Source organism: Apteryx mantelli, chromosome 2, assembly GCF_036417845.1.
Source record: "Apteryx mantelli isolate bAptMan1 chromosome 2, bAptMan1.hap1, whole genome shotgun sequence".
NCBI classification, from domain to species: domain Eukaryota; kingdom Metazoa; phylum Chordata; class Aves; order Apterygiformes; family Apterygidae; genus Apteryx; species Apteryx mantelli.
In genome coordinates this window covers 79,572,735-79,593,171 of record NC_089979.1, presented here as the reverse complement: position 1 = coordinate 79,593,171, position 20,437 = coordinate 79,572,735, and the positions used below count along the sequence as shown (strand labels likewise).

Genomic DNA, 20,437 nt, shown 5'->3' with positions numbered 1-20,437 from the left:
ACTTTCAAATGCATGTGTTTGCAGAAGGTAATGACATATGCATAGGTACTGCACACTGACATAGATGGTGTTACTGAGGAATCAACCATGGAAGAGGTCATTGGCTAAGAAACAAGAGTAAAGGTTTTTACGCTATTCTTCACAGTTTTCTTGCCCAAAGGTTGTGCTGAGCCTATCCGTTGCAACACAGGACTCACAGTTATTGCCTACTTGGGGGAGGGAGGAGGATTCTGGCAGTATCTGCATAGCTGGAAGTTTTTATAAACCTACTGTTTTCAGATCGATACAACCCTTGCTGCTATACGAGCCCAGAAAATGTGGAGGATGGTATCTTTCTACCTCCGGAGCTCACTGGCATCCATTATGGCTCACACCTCTTCTGTCAACGAACGGTTTTAGTTTCTCTTTTCCATCAGGCAGAGGTTTTAGACAGTGACGATGCATCCTGTCTTTAGAGCTCCCTCTGGTCCCTCCAGTCCAGTTATAGCTTCCTGCATTGGATCATTTAAATCTCTGCATAAACAGTTTGCTATGAACTCTACAGCAGAATCATTGGGATTCTGCATGCAATATTTTGGAAGGATTAGGTCAGCATAACTAAAGAAATTATACCTCCCAAGTGTATCACATCATTTCAAGTTTAGTAACACAGCAATCTAGCAGCATAGCACAATTCTGCCAGTTAAGATTTATAAGAACAACAATTCTGTAATAAAACAGGAAAAAAAAGCTCAGCAGCACATAGGTCGGAGCTGCAGCCTAATCAAGATGCTAAGCATATGCAATCTACATCTTATTCTGGAAGATCAGGCTATAAGGCCCCTCAGTAGAGGCTGACTCTTGGGTCCTAAATGGGAATCATGACACAGTCTTTTAAGATACACAACTTACAGGGTCATAGTTGCAATGTGATTGCTCCAGTAGAGAAGGCTTCCCTTTTAGCACAACTATTTCTAATTGTTAACCATCTTCTAAATTTAAAAAACCCTTCCGAGCTGGTGTTTATTGTGCCTTGTCTCAGTAAAAGGCATGTGTTTTTTCAGGAGCTGAACGGAATATGTTCAGGTATTTTAGATTAAGATGAGATTAGAGAAGAACTATGTTGAAGCTTTAAAAAAATATATAATTATATTGTTTGTTTTTTTGTTTCTGCCAGTTTTTAGGATCTGAGAAACAACAATAGCTTTACATAAATTTTAGTTGTTTTTTTTTATATAGCAAAATAGCAAATAGAGAAGTTTACTGCAAGGAGTCTCTATTGCTTTTCAGGTACACCCCAAAGCAAACACAAATATTCAGTGCCTAGCAAATCATTTTGCTTCCTTCCTTAGTTCTAAACTTCCCTTTTAACAAGGTATCAGTCTCACCTCCTCTTCTGCAGGTTCCCAATGTCAATAAATTCCAACAGTGTCTACTCTGTGATTCTGATTCACCCTCTCTGATTTGGTTATACTACAAACTATACAGCCTGTTTTTGTAGGAACTGGTATTCAGACAACTCCCGCCTCAGCTCCAGCTATGACAAACCCACCTACACAAGAAACCCTCCTATTCCAGACTTGCTTGTAATTTCTCTCCCACTTACATACCCATTACCCTTGCTGCCAAATCACCCTCACCTAACTGCAATTACATGATGAGAGAGAAAAATGGTATGATTATCAAGCCTTTACAGTATTAAAAAAAGTCATCAACAGCAATTTCAGTTTCAGGAATGTAAAATAACTGTTACGTTAGTGAACAAACAAACAACACCTCCCACACAAGCCAGAAGCATTTCTAACAGCAGAAACAACATATGCTATAAATAATTCTGGGCCAGATTCTGGGAACATTTTTCATTAGAGTCTACAGTAACTTTCCTTCTCATCTCATCCGATTGGCCATAGTCAATGCCTGTCCCATAGCATTTTCTTCCTAACATACAGCCATAGTCTAAAATGAGAAAATGGGAATAATTTTAATTTCACCTTTTCCAGCTAGTCCGTGAAGGTTGAATGAGTTCCCTCCAGGCAAAATGTAATAAAACCAAACTGAAAATGGGTCCCCTTAGAAGAAAGGTTAACTTGACTGTAATGGTCATAAGAGATCAAGTTTTTCAGAGTGGCCAAAGAGCCAGATCCCAAAGCAGTGCAGTTTGTATAGAATCACTGCATCAAAAAACATAATGTACAAGGCCATATTCTTTTGAGCAGCATGAGTCAAATCATCTTGATCGGAGTCTACTAGTTTCTGGTTCCATCCGCTACCAGACTACTGATTTTAGTTGCAGTACCTTCTGAAAGGAACCCGTATTTTCCTTGGAACACAGCAATCAGCAAAAGGATACAAAGAAGAAAGACCTACGGACATCATCCAGGTGGAGCTGTCGAAACTGCATTATATCAGTAGCATAGGAGAAGTTGAAAACGGCAAGCTGGAAAGACAGCAGAAGAAATCAATACCTAATATCAGCTGAGGTATTTTGATATAAGAACCATATTTTTACTGGAATGAATGAGAAATAAACCTATTTCCCCATCAATTGTTATTAGAGTGGCATCCTGATAAGGCCTGCAAATCTTTCCCATATTTTCATTATACTTTAATGAACCAGTCAGAAGGATTGTACAAGTGAGATGATCAAATGAACATAGTAGAGTTTCTGCTGTCGTCTACACTAGAAAAGATGTTCTATGCCTTAGATTTATCCTCTTTTTTCATCATAAATATTCCTCCTACACACACACACTTCCACTGCTCACATAAGCGTGTGGATAAAGACCCACAGCAATAAATGACTGCAATTATCCTCAGTTGACTTATGTTGTGAATGAGAATACTAAAATATTCTCCATCTCCTTCACTCAGTTCTTAACATGACATCACTTGATCTGAAGAAAAATTATCTTCATGGAGTTTAAGAGGCCAACGAACTTTTCACTGGGGAAAATTAAAAAACGAGTAATAGATATTCAATACTGTCAACATTTTAATTAAAAGTAATCTCATATCATCAGAGAACTGAGCTGGATTCTCAAATGAAAAATTTTCTTTGTGACAGGTACCAACATTCATTCTAGAGATGATTTTTCTAATCTAAAAAAGGTAAGTGGGATTGAGCATTAGCATTCCTTTCATTTGAAACCAAAACAAAAGTCAGGAGACATACAGGGAGTGACAACAGAAAACTTAATTATAGCTCGCTTGTGTTCTTTTCATTTGCATTTGGTTCATTAGGGGTTCATCACTGTTCTAGTCTTATACATAATATTCTGCCTTAATAGAATCTTATTTTTAAACAAACTAGAACATTAGACCTCTATCAGGCAGGCAAGCATCAGAGATGCCTTGTTACAATATGCAAAAGGTCAAAGTGGGTCCCAGAGCAGGAAATGAATCCTAGAGATGACTCCGCTGTGCTAGAAACCTCCTGTTGCTATCATGGCCTCACACTTAGGGTATGTATTTCACATTCAGATTCCTCTTCTGACATTTAAGATGTTTCAAAACGCGCCCATGTGAAATACCTTAAGTATATGTAATGTAAATAAAAAGCAGTGATGCTCATTTTCATTTATGATGCTCAGCCCTGAATTGGTAAACCCTGTTCTCTCTGAAGTTTTAAAATCACCTCCCTTGCAGGTCAAACATAAAAACACAGTATTTGTCAGGTCCACTCTGGTGAATGCTTTTGCTCAGGTTTCACCATCTGGCATTTTTCCTGACTCAAGGCATTATTATGAGCTACAAAAGGAAGGAAAGATCTATACCACAACTCCTCTTACAGATGACTCTGGCAACTCCAATGCATCCTTACCCAGATTCTCTATGATCTGCATCAACGACAGCACATGTGGGAGAAATGGGGAAGAACAGCGTTGCAACCCCTGACTGGCTCAGCGCAGCCAGACAACTCCGTAACAAGCCCTTTGGTTCTAACCAACTCAAAGGCATAACCACAGCGTGTTAAATCATTGGCCTAACCTAAGAGCAAAGTGGCAATAGGAGCAGCATGGGCTTTGAACAGTGCTGACACAATACACTAAATCTCAGAGTGAAAGAAATTGCATTGATACATATTACAAAACTCCCTCTCCAGGCAAATCCAAGAATGTACTACTTCCAGTTTGGTCTCTGGCTCCCTGTCTGCCTAAGCAGAAATAAAACACTATCCTTGAAGAGAGAGAGAGTGGCAGGGCAAAGTCAAACAAGATTTCTGGTATTTCCTATGGGTCATTTCAGGCTCTCACATGCACATTTGTGACTCTTCTATCAGAAGAGGAGAAAGTACAGCAATACTATACTTAATCTAAAGAGAGTTATTATACCTTATTCTGAATTAGCACTACACTCAAAGAACAGAGCTTTGTAGCCTATAGAATATACCACTAAGTCAAACTGATTTCCTACATTCTCAGGAATGGCTCTGATGAGGAATATCTTCGATAAAATCTCATATAAATCTCTTTTACAAGGTCACATTCCCATTTTATAACAGAGCTGATGCTGGCTTTCCAAACTCAAAAGAAAGAATTGCAAAGTGTTGTGCTACGAAAACCACTAAGAATATTTATTGTACCTCTAGGAAAAGACAATAAAGCTGATAATTAACCTGATATAAATATAACTATCTGCAGCTGTTACCTTTGGTTTGAGTGAAAGACCGTATTGCTGCAGGGCTTCTTGTTCCATATTTATCCACACAAACATCAAGCCAGACAGCACCAGTGGAAAGAGAGCTTCATATCTGAATAACAACATAATTAATCACAGTAAGTGCAGTCACTAAAAACTATTTAACATCAGATACTCTTTTTTTTTTTCCTTACACACATGACATACCAAAGACCAAGCAGCACCCTCCTCCCTTCTCTCCCCATTTCTGAGGTGTACCCACACTTCGTTGGTGGCGTTTAAAGCCACACAATGATTAAATGGTAGATGTAGGAGAGACAGAGGCTGCTTCAGCTTTGGTCAATCCACATTTTGGATCTTGAACATTCATATTCCCTTACTGGAAATGTGATGGCATGGCATCCACATCATCAGATGGGTGCTCTTTGGTGTGATGATTAATTTTAACAAAATTGGACCAAACAAAAAGGAACAGGGAAAAAAAAAACATGCTTAGCACCTGTTTTCTGCAAAATGGAAAATTTTATAGTCAGAGCTATTTGCAATTGAGAACAGGAGGTGCAGTCCGGCTTAAAAAGACAGAAACTAGCAAGTATGTCTCCTTAGGGCCCAATCACATAAACTTATTCTGGTGATCTCAATCCAGCTCCCAGGAGAGAGGCATCCATATGATAAAAAGAGCATCACATTTCACGAAATTCAAACAATCTTTTTCTTCGCAACATACTTTCATCTATCTCAACGCTAGTGTCAAGTTACACTCTAACCAAGGCAGCTCTGCTACTCTAGAAGCTAGACCCCCAATATCAGAGAGTCACTCCTGGCACCTAGAGCACTCAAGCATAGAAAACTATGAGAACTCGAGAGAAATTAACCCCCCCCCCCCAGTAACTTAGGGGGTTACATTGTCATTGGATAATATTAATTTCCCCCTGCCTTCTGTGCTGTGGTTGCAAGTGGTGGTGTGCATCAGGGTTTTGGGGGTGGGGGAAAGGGGAAAAAAAATTATAACTGACACTGACTACTGACAAGATTGTAATTCCCCCCCCTCCTTTTTTTCTTGGACTCAGAGTTGTCTAAAAATATTAAACAATACAGTTAATCTTGGTATTGTTTCTGTTTTATATTTCCCCTGCAATGTATTTACAAAGCAGTTTCAAACTGGAACAAAAAATTTTAGATAGACACTTCTGCTTTAATTATCCAAATGACAAGCAGCTAATGAACATGAAGATGACAAAGTCTGGGTTGTCAGTAACAAAAGCGCCTGCAAACCTCACAGCAGTCTATGATTGCTCACAAATTGAATGTCTTCAAATGAGTCAGCAACACCTGGGGGTAAGCAGCCACGTTCTTCAGCTGACTTGAACACTTCCCCTTAGCTACACCAGGAGAGGTGCTGCAGCTACCTAAGCAGGGCACTACATTAGCATTACAGCATCTAACAGAGCACTGAGGAGAGAAACACTGGATGCTTTCTGCACTGAAAACCTTGGTTTTGCTATGACCGTTTTTTGTTGGAGAATTTGTCTGTTTTTTTGAACACACTGTAGGATGACAGGAGAGAGTTGTCAGTATTCAAGTGGTTTGGTGCAGGTCCACAGTACAAACAGGGAGATTATCAGTCTCGGAGACAGCAACATTCACGCTTTATCCAGTAGCCAGGACAGACTAAGAAGGTTGAGTGTAAGAGTGTGTGGGTGGACAGGATTAAAATTAGGATCAAAACCTTAATGGGGAAGTGGGAGGAAGGGGAAGGCAGATGGGGGGAGGAGGGGAAGAGAGAGTCAGAAAGAGTCAGAGAAATGCTTCATGTGAAATGAATATATCCATAAGAGGCAGCTATTGCAAAATGTCTGCTGCAATATATTTTATTCCACTTAATTTTCCAGTATAATTAAATCCAAAGAACAAGTGGGAGGTGAGAGGGAAGGAATGGTTCCTATACTCCCTATTAATTATGCTCTGAAGACCTACCGAGTCTGGAAAACAAAGCATGGGATTGGCTGACACTGTTTTCTTCAATCTCAAACCCTGGGGAGTTGTCTTTTATCTGAAAAGGAGCAGGGTCTGCTCTTTATGGGGGTCTAGAATCCCTTTGTGGGGGGGGGGAACTTCCATGAAAATATCTCCTTGAAGAAAATTATCCCTCATTTTAGGGCTGTTTCCTACAGTGTGCCATTTAAGCCATAGTTAGATGCAAATGCTGAGCAGCTGGGAGACGGAAGCTATTTCTTTTTGTTTGTGAGCAGAAAAACATGTACCAAAACAACAAAAGATATAAATTAAAACAGATTTCATTATTTTGGTACAAGATTGTTTGAATACATATCTCTCCAGCCACTGCCTGATCTAGCTGAAAGGAATGTCAACAAAATAGAGTGCTTATAATGCAAGGATAACCTTGGAAGTTCTCCTGAAATTTTATTTAGGAAGCTAAACAACAAGATAAATGGTGAGACTTCAATTGGAAGCAAACTTTACATCTTTAATAGAAATGTCTATGAGATTCAGAAGACAATTTCATATTTAGCCCCTGATTTTTATATTTAAGGTCAACACAAATAGTAACAAAGAAGTACCCTGTGCTGAGGAGCAGATAGGTGGACATCAGGGAGAGCAGTATGCTGAACAGTCGCTGAAAGAGAAACGTGGGGCTCAATAAAGGCAACACTGAGGAAGAAACTGCAATAAAACAGATCCATCAGTCACTACATGCAAAACATTTCACCCCCAGTAACAACATAACATTCTTCAAAGCTTGACATTTTATATACAGAAGTTCAAATCTGGTCATATATGCCCCTATTTTGAGAATTTACTTTTGCTAAAGAAACCCAAGTGTTCAGAATGTTTAATATTTATCAAAAGTAACTTTGGATTCTTTATCATATTAATTCCTTGGCTGTCTAGCCCACAGGCATTATAATTTCTCATGAACTCCTATGTCCTTCAGATAATTCAGACAGCAGTATCCTCCAAAAAACAGTTAAACTTGACTGTTTAATATGAGCCTGAGAACCACTTACCATGGCCTTGAGGACCTCCAGCAGCTCCAAGACTGCAGTTACAGAACCACTGCTCCACTGTATTGGATTAGGAAACCTGACACATTTTGAGGTGCGACTGAAAATACTGGCAGTGTTTAAATACAGAAACTATCAATTTACAGGCTTCTATAGTTGGAAGGTTTAAAAACAGGAGTATTTAAGGAACTACAGGGGACCTATCTGCTGTAATTCATATGTCTTCTTGCCTTTAACATCTAAAGTATTTCTCTAATGCAGGTGTGGGATCTTAAGAATTGTATTGCAGCTCTTCTGTACTGTCCATTGCTCAGCTGCTCAAGCAAGCAGCCCTGGTTAACACAGTCAGCACTGGTTCTGGAGAGCCTCCTCTCGCAGGGAAAACTTCTACAGGTAAGGACAGGGCCCAAGAGTTTGCAGGAGGAGAGAGGAAACACAGGTTACTGGACAGATGAATAAAGGTGCAGAAAAGAAGAGGGAAAGTGTCTAAGTGCTTGCAGAAGAGAAACAGAGAGGAAAAAGCATTTGCTGCCATTTGGCCATTTTAAACCTGAATTTTATATAAGAATTTTATCTGATGTCTTTATAAAGTGAGCTGGCAAATAACATTGGTGTGATTCTTCAATGTCCTATGGTCCTCCACACATTACTGAATCACTCAGTCTGCATCAACAGTAAGTCATAATTAATGAATAATTACCTGATTCAGTAATAAAACTAAAATACACAGAAAGTGCATTGTTTGGTTGTGTTTACTGTCATAGTATAGCTCTGTAATAGTACTTTTAGTAAACACGTCTCTGAAATAGCAATGAGTTTCTAAAATTTGTGGGTCAGCATGTTTTACTTTCTAGCTTCCAGTCTCGGCCCCTGTTACAACAACTGAGTAAGTGACTTTATTTCAAGGGTGCTTCAGCCTTTCAGCATCACTTGTATAATTATGTGCTTAAAGAAGGCCCTGCTCAAGGAGAAACTCCAAGGACATTCACCACAAGTCAGAACTGGTAGAAAAATTCAGTGTGGCAACTGGCCTCTGTGAATGACACTGAACACATCAGTTGCATATTGCCTTCTAAAGTCTGTCCACAGTCATAGGAGAGAAAAGATGAGTGGTCAGCAGGTCATAATTGTCCCTTCCGTCTCTGAGGTACCACATCAGATATTAAACATCAAAAGACCTCCATGTTTCTGGCTGACCTATGCAAACCTCTCTACATGACCCCTGCCCACAGTTATAATATTAAAGTTCTCAAATTTGTCACATGGCTAAGGTAGATTTCTGCTGATGAAAAAGTTTGGTTGAAATATAATGTATATATTTTTAAAAATATCTGCTCACATAAAAAAGAAGGTTCTGAAGAGTATGGGAAGCAGCTGGATTCACACTGACTGCTGGGTTTGCCTCTAGCTGTTTTCTGTTAAGCTGCACTGAACCAACCATACGGTGCAACAGCTAAAGTCAGCTCTTTCCACATGCCTGCAGGAACACAAGACCAATTCACTTGCTTGGTTCTCCAAAGAGCAAACTTTCTTTAAAAAAAGTATTTTAGGCTTAAATTAAAACTTTAAACACTGTAGACTTCATATTTGTCAGAATGAATAGTTGGGAAGGGGGGAACAATTTGCTAAAACATCAGAAGTGTGATTTCCAGCTTATCAATATCATGAATAAGTACTGATAACTATTTGTGATAACTTAAATATATCCATGTACTGAGGTGCTAAATGTGCGTTCAGCCAGTAACAGTGCTATTCTTCCAAAACTCTCTTCCAGAAAAGGATGAAGAGAAAGCTCACCTGCCTGTAACGGTGATAAGCTTGAGAAACCTACGTCAGACCTTGGTACCTTAACTGTTACAATGCCATGTTTGTGGTAGGTGCTAGTGACAAGGTAGATGCTAATTTGTGGTTATGCTAGTGACAAGGTTTTTCTTTCCAACAGGAGTATCAAGGACACCCTGTTAGATGCCTAAGTTTTTACCTGCCTTGCTCTACAGCTTCAACAAATTATATAAAGCCACTTCAACAAATGCATAAAGTTCCTACCTTGTATATCATATCTAATACAAATGATTACTTCTAGTCTGAAGAATTTTGCTAAAATATTCAATACCACTGGGGCGACAAGTAGAATTTTCAGGTCCATACAGTTTATTTCAGTTTTAGCTTTAATTTTAGCATAGAAACATCACCCACAGCGAAGAGAATTTCTAATATACCTTTTCCTTAACTCTAGACTTCTCTGACTGCCCAAGTCATTTCTTAGCTGAAAAATAATTTTCTCTCACCCTTACACAGGAGGGAAAACTAACCTTTACCCTCAATTCCTATTATAGTAAGCCAAGCAGGTCACCATTGACTTCAGTAGCTTTTCAAACTGCAAGGAATTCATCCACACAGAGATCACCACTTAGCTTAGCAGGCTATGAAGATTCAGGAAAGGATGATGGTGCTATAAAATGCTCCAAAGAAAACTACATTAGAAAGAGAGCCCTCCTCGCACGCACACTAATCACATTCAGATATATTAATCTTAAACTTGTTTCCTCAAACAAAAGCAAGATTGCTAAAATTAACAAGCTCTGCTTAAGTTACAGCAATGCCACCACTACAGGAATGTATACAATATATAAGGCATCCAGCAGCTAGATAACAAGAGTCATAATCCTGCCATTAAAAAAAAAAAGTTTAAATTCCTGGTCTTGAATTTTAAGCAAAGAGATGCTATGAAATCATAAATGGGATATGTTTAGGTCTAAATTTCCCACATTCCAAAATTAATCAGGGATAAAGAATGTGTAACATTTTCTAATGGAGCCCTACAGAATTATTTTATAGCTGAAGTACCAAAGGTTTCCTTTTACTGTATTCCATAGTCTCAATGATAATTATATTCGCTCTGTTTAATTATCCTAAGATTTTAATTTTAAAATGGTGAAAAATCCATAGTTTTACTTTTTTTCTTTAATAAGTTTCTAACAGATATCAAACCTGCATTAATATCATCAGATCACAAATATTTTGTACAGCAGCTCTGAACAGCATGTCAATACCGCAAGAGTCTCTGCCATCAGCTGCAGCTTCAGTCTTTATTGAAATGTAGGAACAACCTTTTCCTCACTTCCCTGTGTTTAACTGGTTTGCTTGAAGAACATCCCAGATTGCCCTACTCTGGCTTCAAATAAAGCAAAAATGGAATTTGTACCATTATATCCCTAAAAGGGATCTTTGAATATTCAAAATATTCAAAACAAAAGATAAGGCTACTTGTAAATCAAAGTTGTTCACTTTTTATTATAAACTTACAAAGGAGTAATGTTTTAGAAGACTTTTTATTACATTCATTAGAAAAAAAACTAACCCAGAAGAGAAGGATGGTGAACACATTTAAGAACTAACAGGAATAAATTAAAGGAAAATGTGCAAAAGGAGGTAAGATATTAATACAAAGTCTTCCCCTATCTCCATCCCCCCAGAAAAACCATAAAACCCCCAAAACCCAACTATCAGCATACAGGTTTGGGAGAGGTGATGATCTTACCTAGAGTTGTCCAGCTAATAATTTGATTGAATACTGGCAATCCCTGTTTGTTCTGAAGACTGTCATGTGTACTGCTCACAACATATGTTGAAAGTGCAATACTCAACATCTAGAAAGAAGAAATCAGACAATGAAACACATAAGTAATGTGGGGATCTCTGCCATCCCATACTAAATATGTAAACTGCTTTTTTAGAGTTGCATAAACCCCTCATTTGAATCAACACAAGAGGAAGGGGAAGGGGAAGGGAAAGGGAATGCCTGGAGACACACTCTGATATGTAGGTCAAACATTTCTAGTTTTTTTAAAAAAATGTTTTTTAAAACTTCTTTCTAGACTTTACGTTGTTTTTAAATCATTTAAACAAGTGTCCTGGATCACCAACCTGAAATGCTATGCCCATTGTCAATAGTAACTCCTTAAATACTCATGTAAAGCAGAGAAAACACATGTCCCAATTTTTTGTTTTTACCAACACCTTCCAAAGCCTTCAAGTAAAGTTGCCTTTGCTCTAGCTATTTTTGACACACACACACGTATTTCATATTTGTTAGATACTGCAAGAATCCAATAACAAATCAGGGGTCAACATGGAATTTTGATTTTATAACCCACCCCCCTTCTTTATAACCTAACCATCCCCCTCACACACCTCTCCCCAGTCCTTTTATTTAAAATAAGTGCAAGTATGAAAAAAAGAAACTCAGCAAACGACCTAACAAGCAGTGGAGGTCAAAGAGGCAGAAGAGTACTTGTCTGAATAGCAAACACAAAGAACCCGCAGAACCACTGGCTTCTCCGTGGGATCAGGTACAGGGTGAAGAGGAAGGCAAGTTAAGCAAGGAGCTTTGCAGGGGCAGCACATCTCCTGGCAGAGGAGGTGGCAGCAGTAGAGCAGACTGGAGGTGAATTTTAACAGTTGGAAAGAAGCTGCTGTTTTAGCAGCTTGTTCACATGAACTGGCCTGAACCATCTCAAGTACAGTCCTCTCCCTTGGGGAAGCAGTGAAGCTAAAAAAAAAGGGGGGTTCTCTTGACTAACTCGAGACACAGCAATCAGTCATCAGGTAGCTACAAAATAACCTTAGGAAAATTATCCTGCGAGTCAGGTATTTTTGAAGGGAGGAGACAATTATCCAAGAAAATGCTTCAGTCCAGTTTTCAATTACTGCTATTTATTCACAACTTTGCAGGTTCCCTTAAGAGGCAAATCAGACATGCACAGCAATTCGCAAATATGCATTTAAAATGGCATTACAAGATATAATTGTGCTTGCGGCTTTATTAGTGCAAAGCAACTAGACACTGTTCACAGCCCTCACTTTTTACTATTTGAATAGCCACCATTCCCCCTCCACACGCAGTGACATCTAGCGGTACCTGCACAGAGAACAAGCTTCACAGCATCCTCTTATGCCCTGGTTTCAGAGATGCTCAGTATCTGCTGGTTTTGTTTAATTTCAGGCCATGAGAATACACAAGTTGTAGTTTTGTGTGACAGCAATAAGCTGGGTTGAAAAATTAAGCCTCCAAAAGCTCAGGGGATTGGCTCAATTAGGCTTCTAGTGTTTAGTTGGGAAGTCTTTGCTATATTTAGGCCAGACCCCTCTTCCCTTTGATATATCTTTTCAAATTTTTTTAGTGCCTGTGAGCTCTGGCAATCTCTCTGCTACACCCTCATCACCAGTGAAGTCATGTTGCACTCAGTTTGAGTCATCTCCCCAAACACATCTCATACCTCTGAAATACTCTGTTTGAAGATTCATGATGACCTGGGCACATCAGGAAACCTGATTTACTGCTGCCAGATCTATGCTAGGGTCCTGGAAGGGCCTCAGCATCTGCTTCTGAGGCTTATCTGCTCACAATTTAGTGACAACTTGGAAATGTAAACCAAGGACTCATGAATCTGTCTTCTTTCCCTCTACCACCTCCCTTGAGGCAACCCCACAGATTATTCTTGGACAGCCTCTTGGACTGCCGACCTCTAAGAAACAATCAGCTGTAGGTCACGGCTAGAAGGAGGAAACCAAGAGCGACATTTGCAGTCCCACCACCTCTTTGCCAGCAGCTCAGGCTCTGAGCTCTGCTAAGCCCATAGAGAAAATGGTATAAGATCCAGCATCATCAACCGCACTATATACACAGCAGGTTCAAAATACCCCTCCTGTGTCCTAATCCCATGGGTTTGACATGAATTCCCACTGTGGCCCAGCATTAACAACCAATGGAAACAGCAGCTTTTTTGGAAGTGCTACAAAAATTGGACATCATCTATGAAATTGCTTGGAAATGGCTAGACAAACTGATGTTTACTCCAGCAAAAAATTAAGTTGTACAGTAAACACTGCCACTACCTGGCTGAAAAATTATAAATAATTCATCTTCACCATTCCTGAAGCCTTAACGACTTTTCAAAGATAGAAGTGACATCAACCAAAAGACAATGCTCGTTCTCCTTGCCACAGCACACAAAAGTCAGCTAAAAATGTTATTACTGCTTTAACGACATTTAAAAAAAACCCAAAAAACTGAGAAACTGTTGGCAATTTTCAGAAACTACGGGGGAGTAATTAATATCTTCTGCCTCAAGCAACAGTGATTTGTATCAAAACTACAAAAGTAGGTCTAAGCATAACTGAATTTATTGTAACAGAAATGTTGGTATAAACACAAAGAAGTTATTTAAGTTTTCATTTTTACTTTTTCTGTTTCCATTTTCACTTTCACTGAAAATTTTTTTTGATCATATTCTTTGATTGTCTGGGACTTTTTTGTTTCTTTAAGGTTAACACACATGTTGGAAATCTGTAACATGTAAGTACAAAAACCAGTGAACAAATTAATAGTCTGTAGATGGTCTCTCTGATCAATAGGTTTGTAGTTCATACTCCTTTGCCAAGCTGTAAGCTCTGATGCATCCTTAGAGAAACCAACACAAAAATACAGTTCAGGGCTGGACATGAGGGAATTGTCCTTCTCTGTGGAACATTAGATGCAAGCTGCCATTATTTTTGCCTACCCAGAGAGTCTCTGCCAAACGTGAAAAAGCTGGCGGCATCTTTCACTCACCTTACCGCAAGCGACAAGCATTCTCCAGCAGGCTCAAACAGTGAAGTGAGATATTGATGTTTCTCTCCACTGTCACATCTCACTATAAATCTCCTTAAGGATGGAGGTGGAGCTCTGACACATGCCATAAGGAGAAAGAACTGCTAAATGTATTTGGTATTAATGCTGGGCCAACCTACAATTTCTCTTAATGCCCTGGGCCCATAGCAGCCCTTAAATTTCACTCTTGGGAAACTATGCTATAAGCACAGAGAATGTGCACACCACAAAAAAACCAAACTGTTAGTGAATGAAGTCCACTTGGTGGGTTTCCACTGAAATCCCAGCAAGAGGGTAAAGAAACAGAGGAAATAGTAATATTTATAGGAAATAGGAAAGATGTAATGTGAGAAAACAGGCTTGGGAACTATTGGATCTCCTGTACGTGAGTGGCACAATCCCCTAAATTACTTCAGCATGGGCACTCTCTAAGTGCTGCCATTCCAAACAGCAGCAAGGTATGAAAGCATAAAAGAATCACCACACTGCCAAAATGCTCAACTAAAACTCAGGTTTCTTTTCATCAAAAAGGAGAGTAATTAACCTAATGAGACAAGCTTTGTTTCTCACCAGGCAAGGTGAGGTGGTGATACCAAGGTGAGATACCAAGGTATCTTCACCATTGGCTAGTTTTCAGATGGAAAAGCAAGCCCACTTGGGCAAGAGAGCAGAAAACAGTTGCTTTCTGAAGAGAGGAAAATTCCTCACAAGCACTACAAAAAGTCTAGGCTATGCAGAACCCGTCTCTTTCTCTGAAAAAGAAACCGAAAAGGGAAGTGGCATTATTCAGGTGCAATTCAAGAAATAGCTTGTGGAGAAAAACTCAGGCAACTAGAAATAACTACTTGAGTCTTCAGGAAATATCTGATTTCTTGTATGAAAGTACATCTCACCCCAAATGAGCAGATGGAAAAACTTGAGGTCCTGTGAAATGAAAGATTCAAAACACAGACACTGCCAAAATGAAGAGGGAAAGGATTTTAAAAAGGAGCTGGGGCATCCTGATCAGAGAAGTTTAGCCAAAACAATAGCTTCTATCCCTGAAAGTTGGTTAAAAAGCAAGAACCAACAGAGATTCCTACTCCACTGTGTAATTCAAAGGTTTTTGTCCAGAGCTGAACCTATAAAAGAGGTCAGAGTGGCTAAGAGAATCCCAAGACATACCATCAAGACTGTTGATGAAGAAGAGACATCATGTCTTCCCTTCTACTTAGTCAATACTCACCAGGAAAATAGCACACAAAGAAGAAAGAACTAGCAGATTTAGCTATCTTCTCACTCCCCAGAACAAAAAACCCTCAAACAACCAATCTCATTTTTTCCTCTCTAGATAGAAACCATGTATCAGATAAAAGTGTAACTTTCAATGACTCCCTCCTAATAGGACATATCAGGGAGGTGAGAAAACTATTTTTAAGAATCCCCTTGTCAGATGCAGAGCAGGAACCTGATTGTGTGTGTTCATGTGTATGGATGTCAGTATCCTGATCACTGTCATTGCAAAATAGGTATGTCTTGTCTGATGAGAAGTTTCATCTCAGCCTTAAGCCTGCCCAGCAGCTGTGTCAAAACTCACGTGTTCAAAATGCTCCAAATCAACAATTTTGAAGACTTTTTTCCTCCCATTGAGAACTCCAGCCCCAAAGGAAAAGTAAAGGGAGAGCAAGCAAATTCCATCTTCCATAAATAGCTGTAATCTTCTGGCAAACATCATCTTTTAGCATTCTTGTACATTTCATTTAAACCCTGAAGAAAAGCTCTTCATTCATGAGCACACATGTAATGCCTCTGTAATGTTCTTTCCCCCCCGCTCTAAGTCTCAATTACTCTGCCCTCCCATCCTTCCTGCACCCAGAATGTGAATGGCAGGCTCCAGGATTTCCAGACTTACGGGATTTTTTGAAATAAAAATCCAATAGAGACTATTGTGTTACCTACCACTATTACATAGCACTATTGTGAAATATCCCCTGCTAAAGGGGCAACTGGAGGAGCTTTATAATCATCTTAATGGTTGGGAGAGAAAGGAAGATGTTTCTTCCTGAACAAGCAGGCAGATTTTTTTTTTCACCTAATTAAGTATCTCAGGGCTCACAGAATTTCCTGACTCTCTAAAGCCGGCTCAGGAATAGTCTGTCATTCCTCTTACCCTTTAACTACATGTCTGTTCCCACAAGATCATCCAAAAATCCCCAGTAAGCTACTACACAAAGTTATGTTTCTAGCTGCTGAGATTCTGGAGCAGATGTTTTCAGGCATTCCAGTGAGAAAGCCACTGCTGACTGTATCTTCAGTGTATATTGTCTGTTTTAAATGTTTAAGGCAGGCATGGACACCTCTTTTCCAAAGTTAAGCCAGAAAAGTTAACAGAAACAACCACCACATTATAAATGTGTATGAACACAGGTAAAGGCTTTATAAGCATTCATTTTTCTTTCCTCTCCTCCTCTTAACAAATTTGATCTCCACCTCTAAATCACTGATATAATGAATGCATTGCTTAGCCCAATAAGAAATTCCAACATATAATAAGTCATAATCAATAAAGCATTTAAGAAACATTATTGGTCCTGAAGTAAAACCATTATCTTGTAACAAGTTTAAAAAAAAATGAGGACAGCAGACATACAAAGTATCACTAGAATTTCAAAAGCTCTCTAGAATTTAACTAGCTCTTACTATGAAAAAGATCTACCTACTCCAGGAGGCTATAAAGGAAAATCTCAGCGTACATTCAAAAGAAGATTTAAACAACAGAAAAGCAGCTCTGTATCAGTTTCACACGGTTCTTAACTGCCACCCAGAAACAACAAAGAAACCCCTGAACAAGCAAGTATGTCCTTGGCCCACGTGTGAAACTCCCACAAAGGTCACTGGAATTTACATATACAGACTGAAGGCAGGACAAACTCTCAGACCTTCAGAGTAGAGCATCAAAATGCGTGTGCGCAGCTATGGATCAGTACACATAAATATAAACAGGATGTGTTGCATCTGGCAACACAACATTACCATTTTTAAAAGCACACATAACCAAGAGCATACAGTCTTCTTGAAGAAAGCAGTCAAGGGGTTTAGCAACAATCATTTTCTTCTTGAAAACCGTAGCATGGTACGAATGGATTCTTAGACAGTACGCATGCAAAAACTCCTTAATGTTCACAATTATTGAAAAGTAGCAACTAACCTGATAAAACTGTACTTTCAGATCTTCGTTATTCATGTATTTATTTTTGCTTTTACAAAGAGATGACAAGGAGGAGCAAGAGATCAAAAGAGTCAGCAAACCGGTTGCTATTCTGTAAAAACAAACAAAAGAACAATAAAATCCCACAAAGTATCAAGAAAAATTTCCAAATCAATAAATTTTCATAGGAATGCTCTTCATTCAGGTGAAATAACTTGTTACAGTTCAAGAAACTTCAACATTCAGTTTTGGAAAAATAAAATTCAGAAGTTTTTTTTTTTTTTTAAACAAGCTTGTGATCTACAAATTGGGGATTATGCTCTTTCCATGGTAGAGGCAAAAAACTACATCTTGGCCATTTGACTTATCTGTCACTGAATCAGCACCCATTATTTTTAGCTACTTTCAATTACCTTCAAACAAGACTTTGAATGAAATAAAGTGGTCAGTGAACTAAAGTTAATGGTTTCAAGGTTTGTCATCTAACAGGGAAATTGCCTTTAAAATACACCATGCGTTTTTTTAGTAATGGTGGTATAACAGCATGATTAACAGGAAGACTGTCACTCATCAGGTAATCATAGAAAAAATGCTGGACTGGCATTAGTGAAAGAAATCTGCTAATTATTATACTGTTCCAAAATAATGAATATGATTCACTAAAAGATCCATACTAATACCATCCATGATTGCCTCCCTTCAGTCAAACAGAGGAACAGTAAAGGCAGCAGAAACTTTTGCATTCATTTCTCTATCATGTTACAACATTGATACAGAAATAGTTGAACTGGACAGTCCTCACTTCCACTTTTCCCTTGGCATCTCCACTGAGAGCCCACTGAGCAAAAATGCCTATCCATGACTGCTCCATTCATTGTGTTGTCTCAGGCACAACAAAAAAATGTATAAAGACTTCATACTCAGTAAAGAAAGGTTGCTCAGATTAGTTTCCTGGCAATGATCCAACCAACACCAGAATGCATTTGCGGGCTACCCAATCGCAGAATAGTTGAGGTTGGAAGGGATCTCAGGAATCATCTAATCCAATCCCTCTACTCTAAGCAGGGTCAACAAGAGCCCAGCCAGGTTTTCAAATATCTCCAAGGATGGAGACCCCACATCCCCTCTGGGCAACCTGTTCCAGTGTTTGACTGCCCTCATAGTAAAAAAGTTTTTTCTTGTGTTTAAATGGAATTTCAGTTTGTGCCCATGGCCTCTTGCCCTGTCCCTGGATACCACTAAGAATTTGGCTCCAACTCTGGCTTCTTTATTTCCTTCCAACACATATTTATATGCACTGATAAGATCCTCCTCTTTTCCAGGCTAAACAAATCCACCTCTCACAGTGTTTACTTATATATGAGATTCTCCAATCCTTAATCATGTTTATGGCCCTCCACTAGACTTGTCCCAGTAAGTCCATGTTTCTCTTGTACTGGGGAGCTCAGAACTGGACACAGCACTCCAGGTGTGGTCTCACCAGGGCTGAGTAGAGGGGAAGGACCACCTCCCTCCACCTGCTTGCAACGTTCTGCCTAATGCAGTCCAGGATGCTGTTGACCTTCTTTGCTGCAAGGGCGCATTGCTGGCTCATGTTCAGCCTGCTGTCCACCAGGACCCCCGCATCCTTTTCTGTGAAGTTGTTTTCCAGCCAGTCTGTCCCCATCCTGTACTTGGGCATGGAATTATTCCTCCCCAAGTCTAGGACTTTGAAATTCCCTTTGTTGAACTTCATGAGGTTCCTCTCTGCCCATTTCTCCAGCCTGTTGAGGTTCCTCTAAAGGGAAAAATCAGCCACTCCTCCCAATTTTGGATTGTTTGCAAACTTGCTGAGTGTGCACTCAGTCTCATCATCTAGGTCACTAATGAAAAGGGTAAAAATTATTGGCCCCAGTATCTACCCCTGGGATACAGCACTGGGGAATGGCCTCCAGCTGGACTTTGTGCCATCGATCACATCCTCTGAGCCTGGCAGTTCAGCCAGTTTTCAATCCACCTCAGCATCCACTTAGCTAGCCCATACTTCATCAGTCTTTGAGGATATTACAGGAGATAGGGTCAAAAGCCTTACTAAAGTCAAGATAAACAATATCCAATGCTCTTCATTCACTGAGCCAGTTGTCTAATCATAGAAGGCTACTAGGTTGGTTAAGCGTGATTTCCTCTTTGTAAACCCATACTGAATACTTCCAATCAGCTTCTTGTCCTTCCTGTGTTTGTAAATGCTTTCCAGGATTAATTGCTCCATCACCTTCCCAGGGATTGAGGTGAGACTGATTAGCCTGTAGTTCCCCAGATCCTCCTTCCTACCCTTCTTGAAGGAACGACATTTGGTTTCTTCCAGTCCTCAGGAACCTCTCATTGTTGCCACAACCTTTCAAAGATTATTAAGAGTGGCCTCGCAATGACAGTGGCCATCTCCCTCAGCGCTCATAGATGCATTCTATCAGGACCCACACACTTGTGCACGTGCAGTTCATTTAAACGTTCCCTAACCCACCCATCCTCTACCAAGGGAAAGTCTTCCTTGCTCTAAATCTTCCCATGGGTCTCAGGGGCCTAGGGTTACTGAAGGCTGTTCTTAACAGTAAAGATCGAGGCGAAACAGGCATTGAGTACCTTGACCTTTTCCTTATCTTTTGTCACCAGGACCCCTATCACCTTCAGCAGCAGGACCATATTTTCCCTAGCATTCCTCTTGGTGCTGATAGACCTGTAGGAGCCCTTCTGGATGGATGCCCTTCACACTGCCCGCCAGATTCAACTCCAGATGGGCTTTGGCTTTTCCAATCCCATCTCTTGCACATTCAGTGTTTCTATACTCCTCTCGGGTCACCTGACCCTGCTTCCATCTGTTGTATGCTTTCTTTTTATGTTTGAGCATAATCAGCAGCTCCTTGTTCAGCCCATGCAAGTTTTATTAACATACTGAAGAAGTCCTAACCTGACACAGTG

The 20,437-nt window shown here is 39.6% G+C and overlaps 1 protein-coding gene across 9 annotated transcripts in view; it reads right to left on the bottom strand.

Moving 5' to 3' along the window:
- Positions 1–20,437, bottom strand: part of PIGN (phosphatidylinositol glycan anchor biosynthesis class N) — a 110,479-nt gene that overhangs the window by 14,509 nt on the left and 75,533 nt on the right. For all 9 annotated transcript variants that reach the window (XM_067290961.1, XM_067290963.1, XM_067290965.1 and 6 more), the window contains 5 exons: positions 17,483–17,594; positions 11,185–11,293; positions 7,200–7,302; positions 4,627–4,729; positions 2,330–2,416 (listed from right to left, as the gene is read on the bottom strand). In XM_067290961.1, the coding sequence (XP_067147062.1) occupies positions 2,330–2,416; positions 4,627–4,729; positions 7,200–7,302; positions 11,185–11,293; positions 17,483–17,594 (514 nt within the window). The remainder of the gene's footprint in view (positions 1–2,329; positions 2,417–4,626; positions 4,730–7,199; positions 7,303–11,184; positions 11,294–17,482; positions 17,595–20,437) is intronic.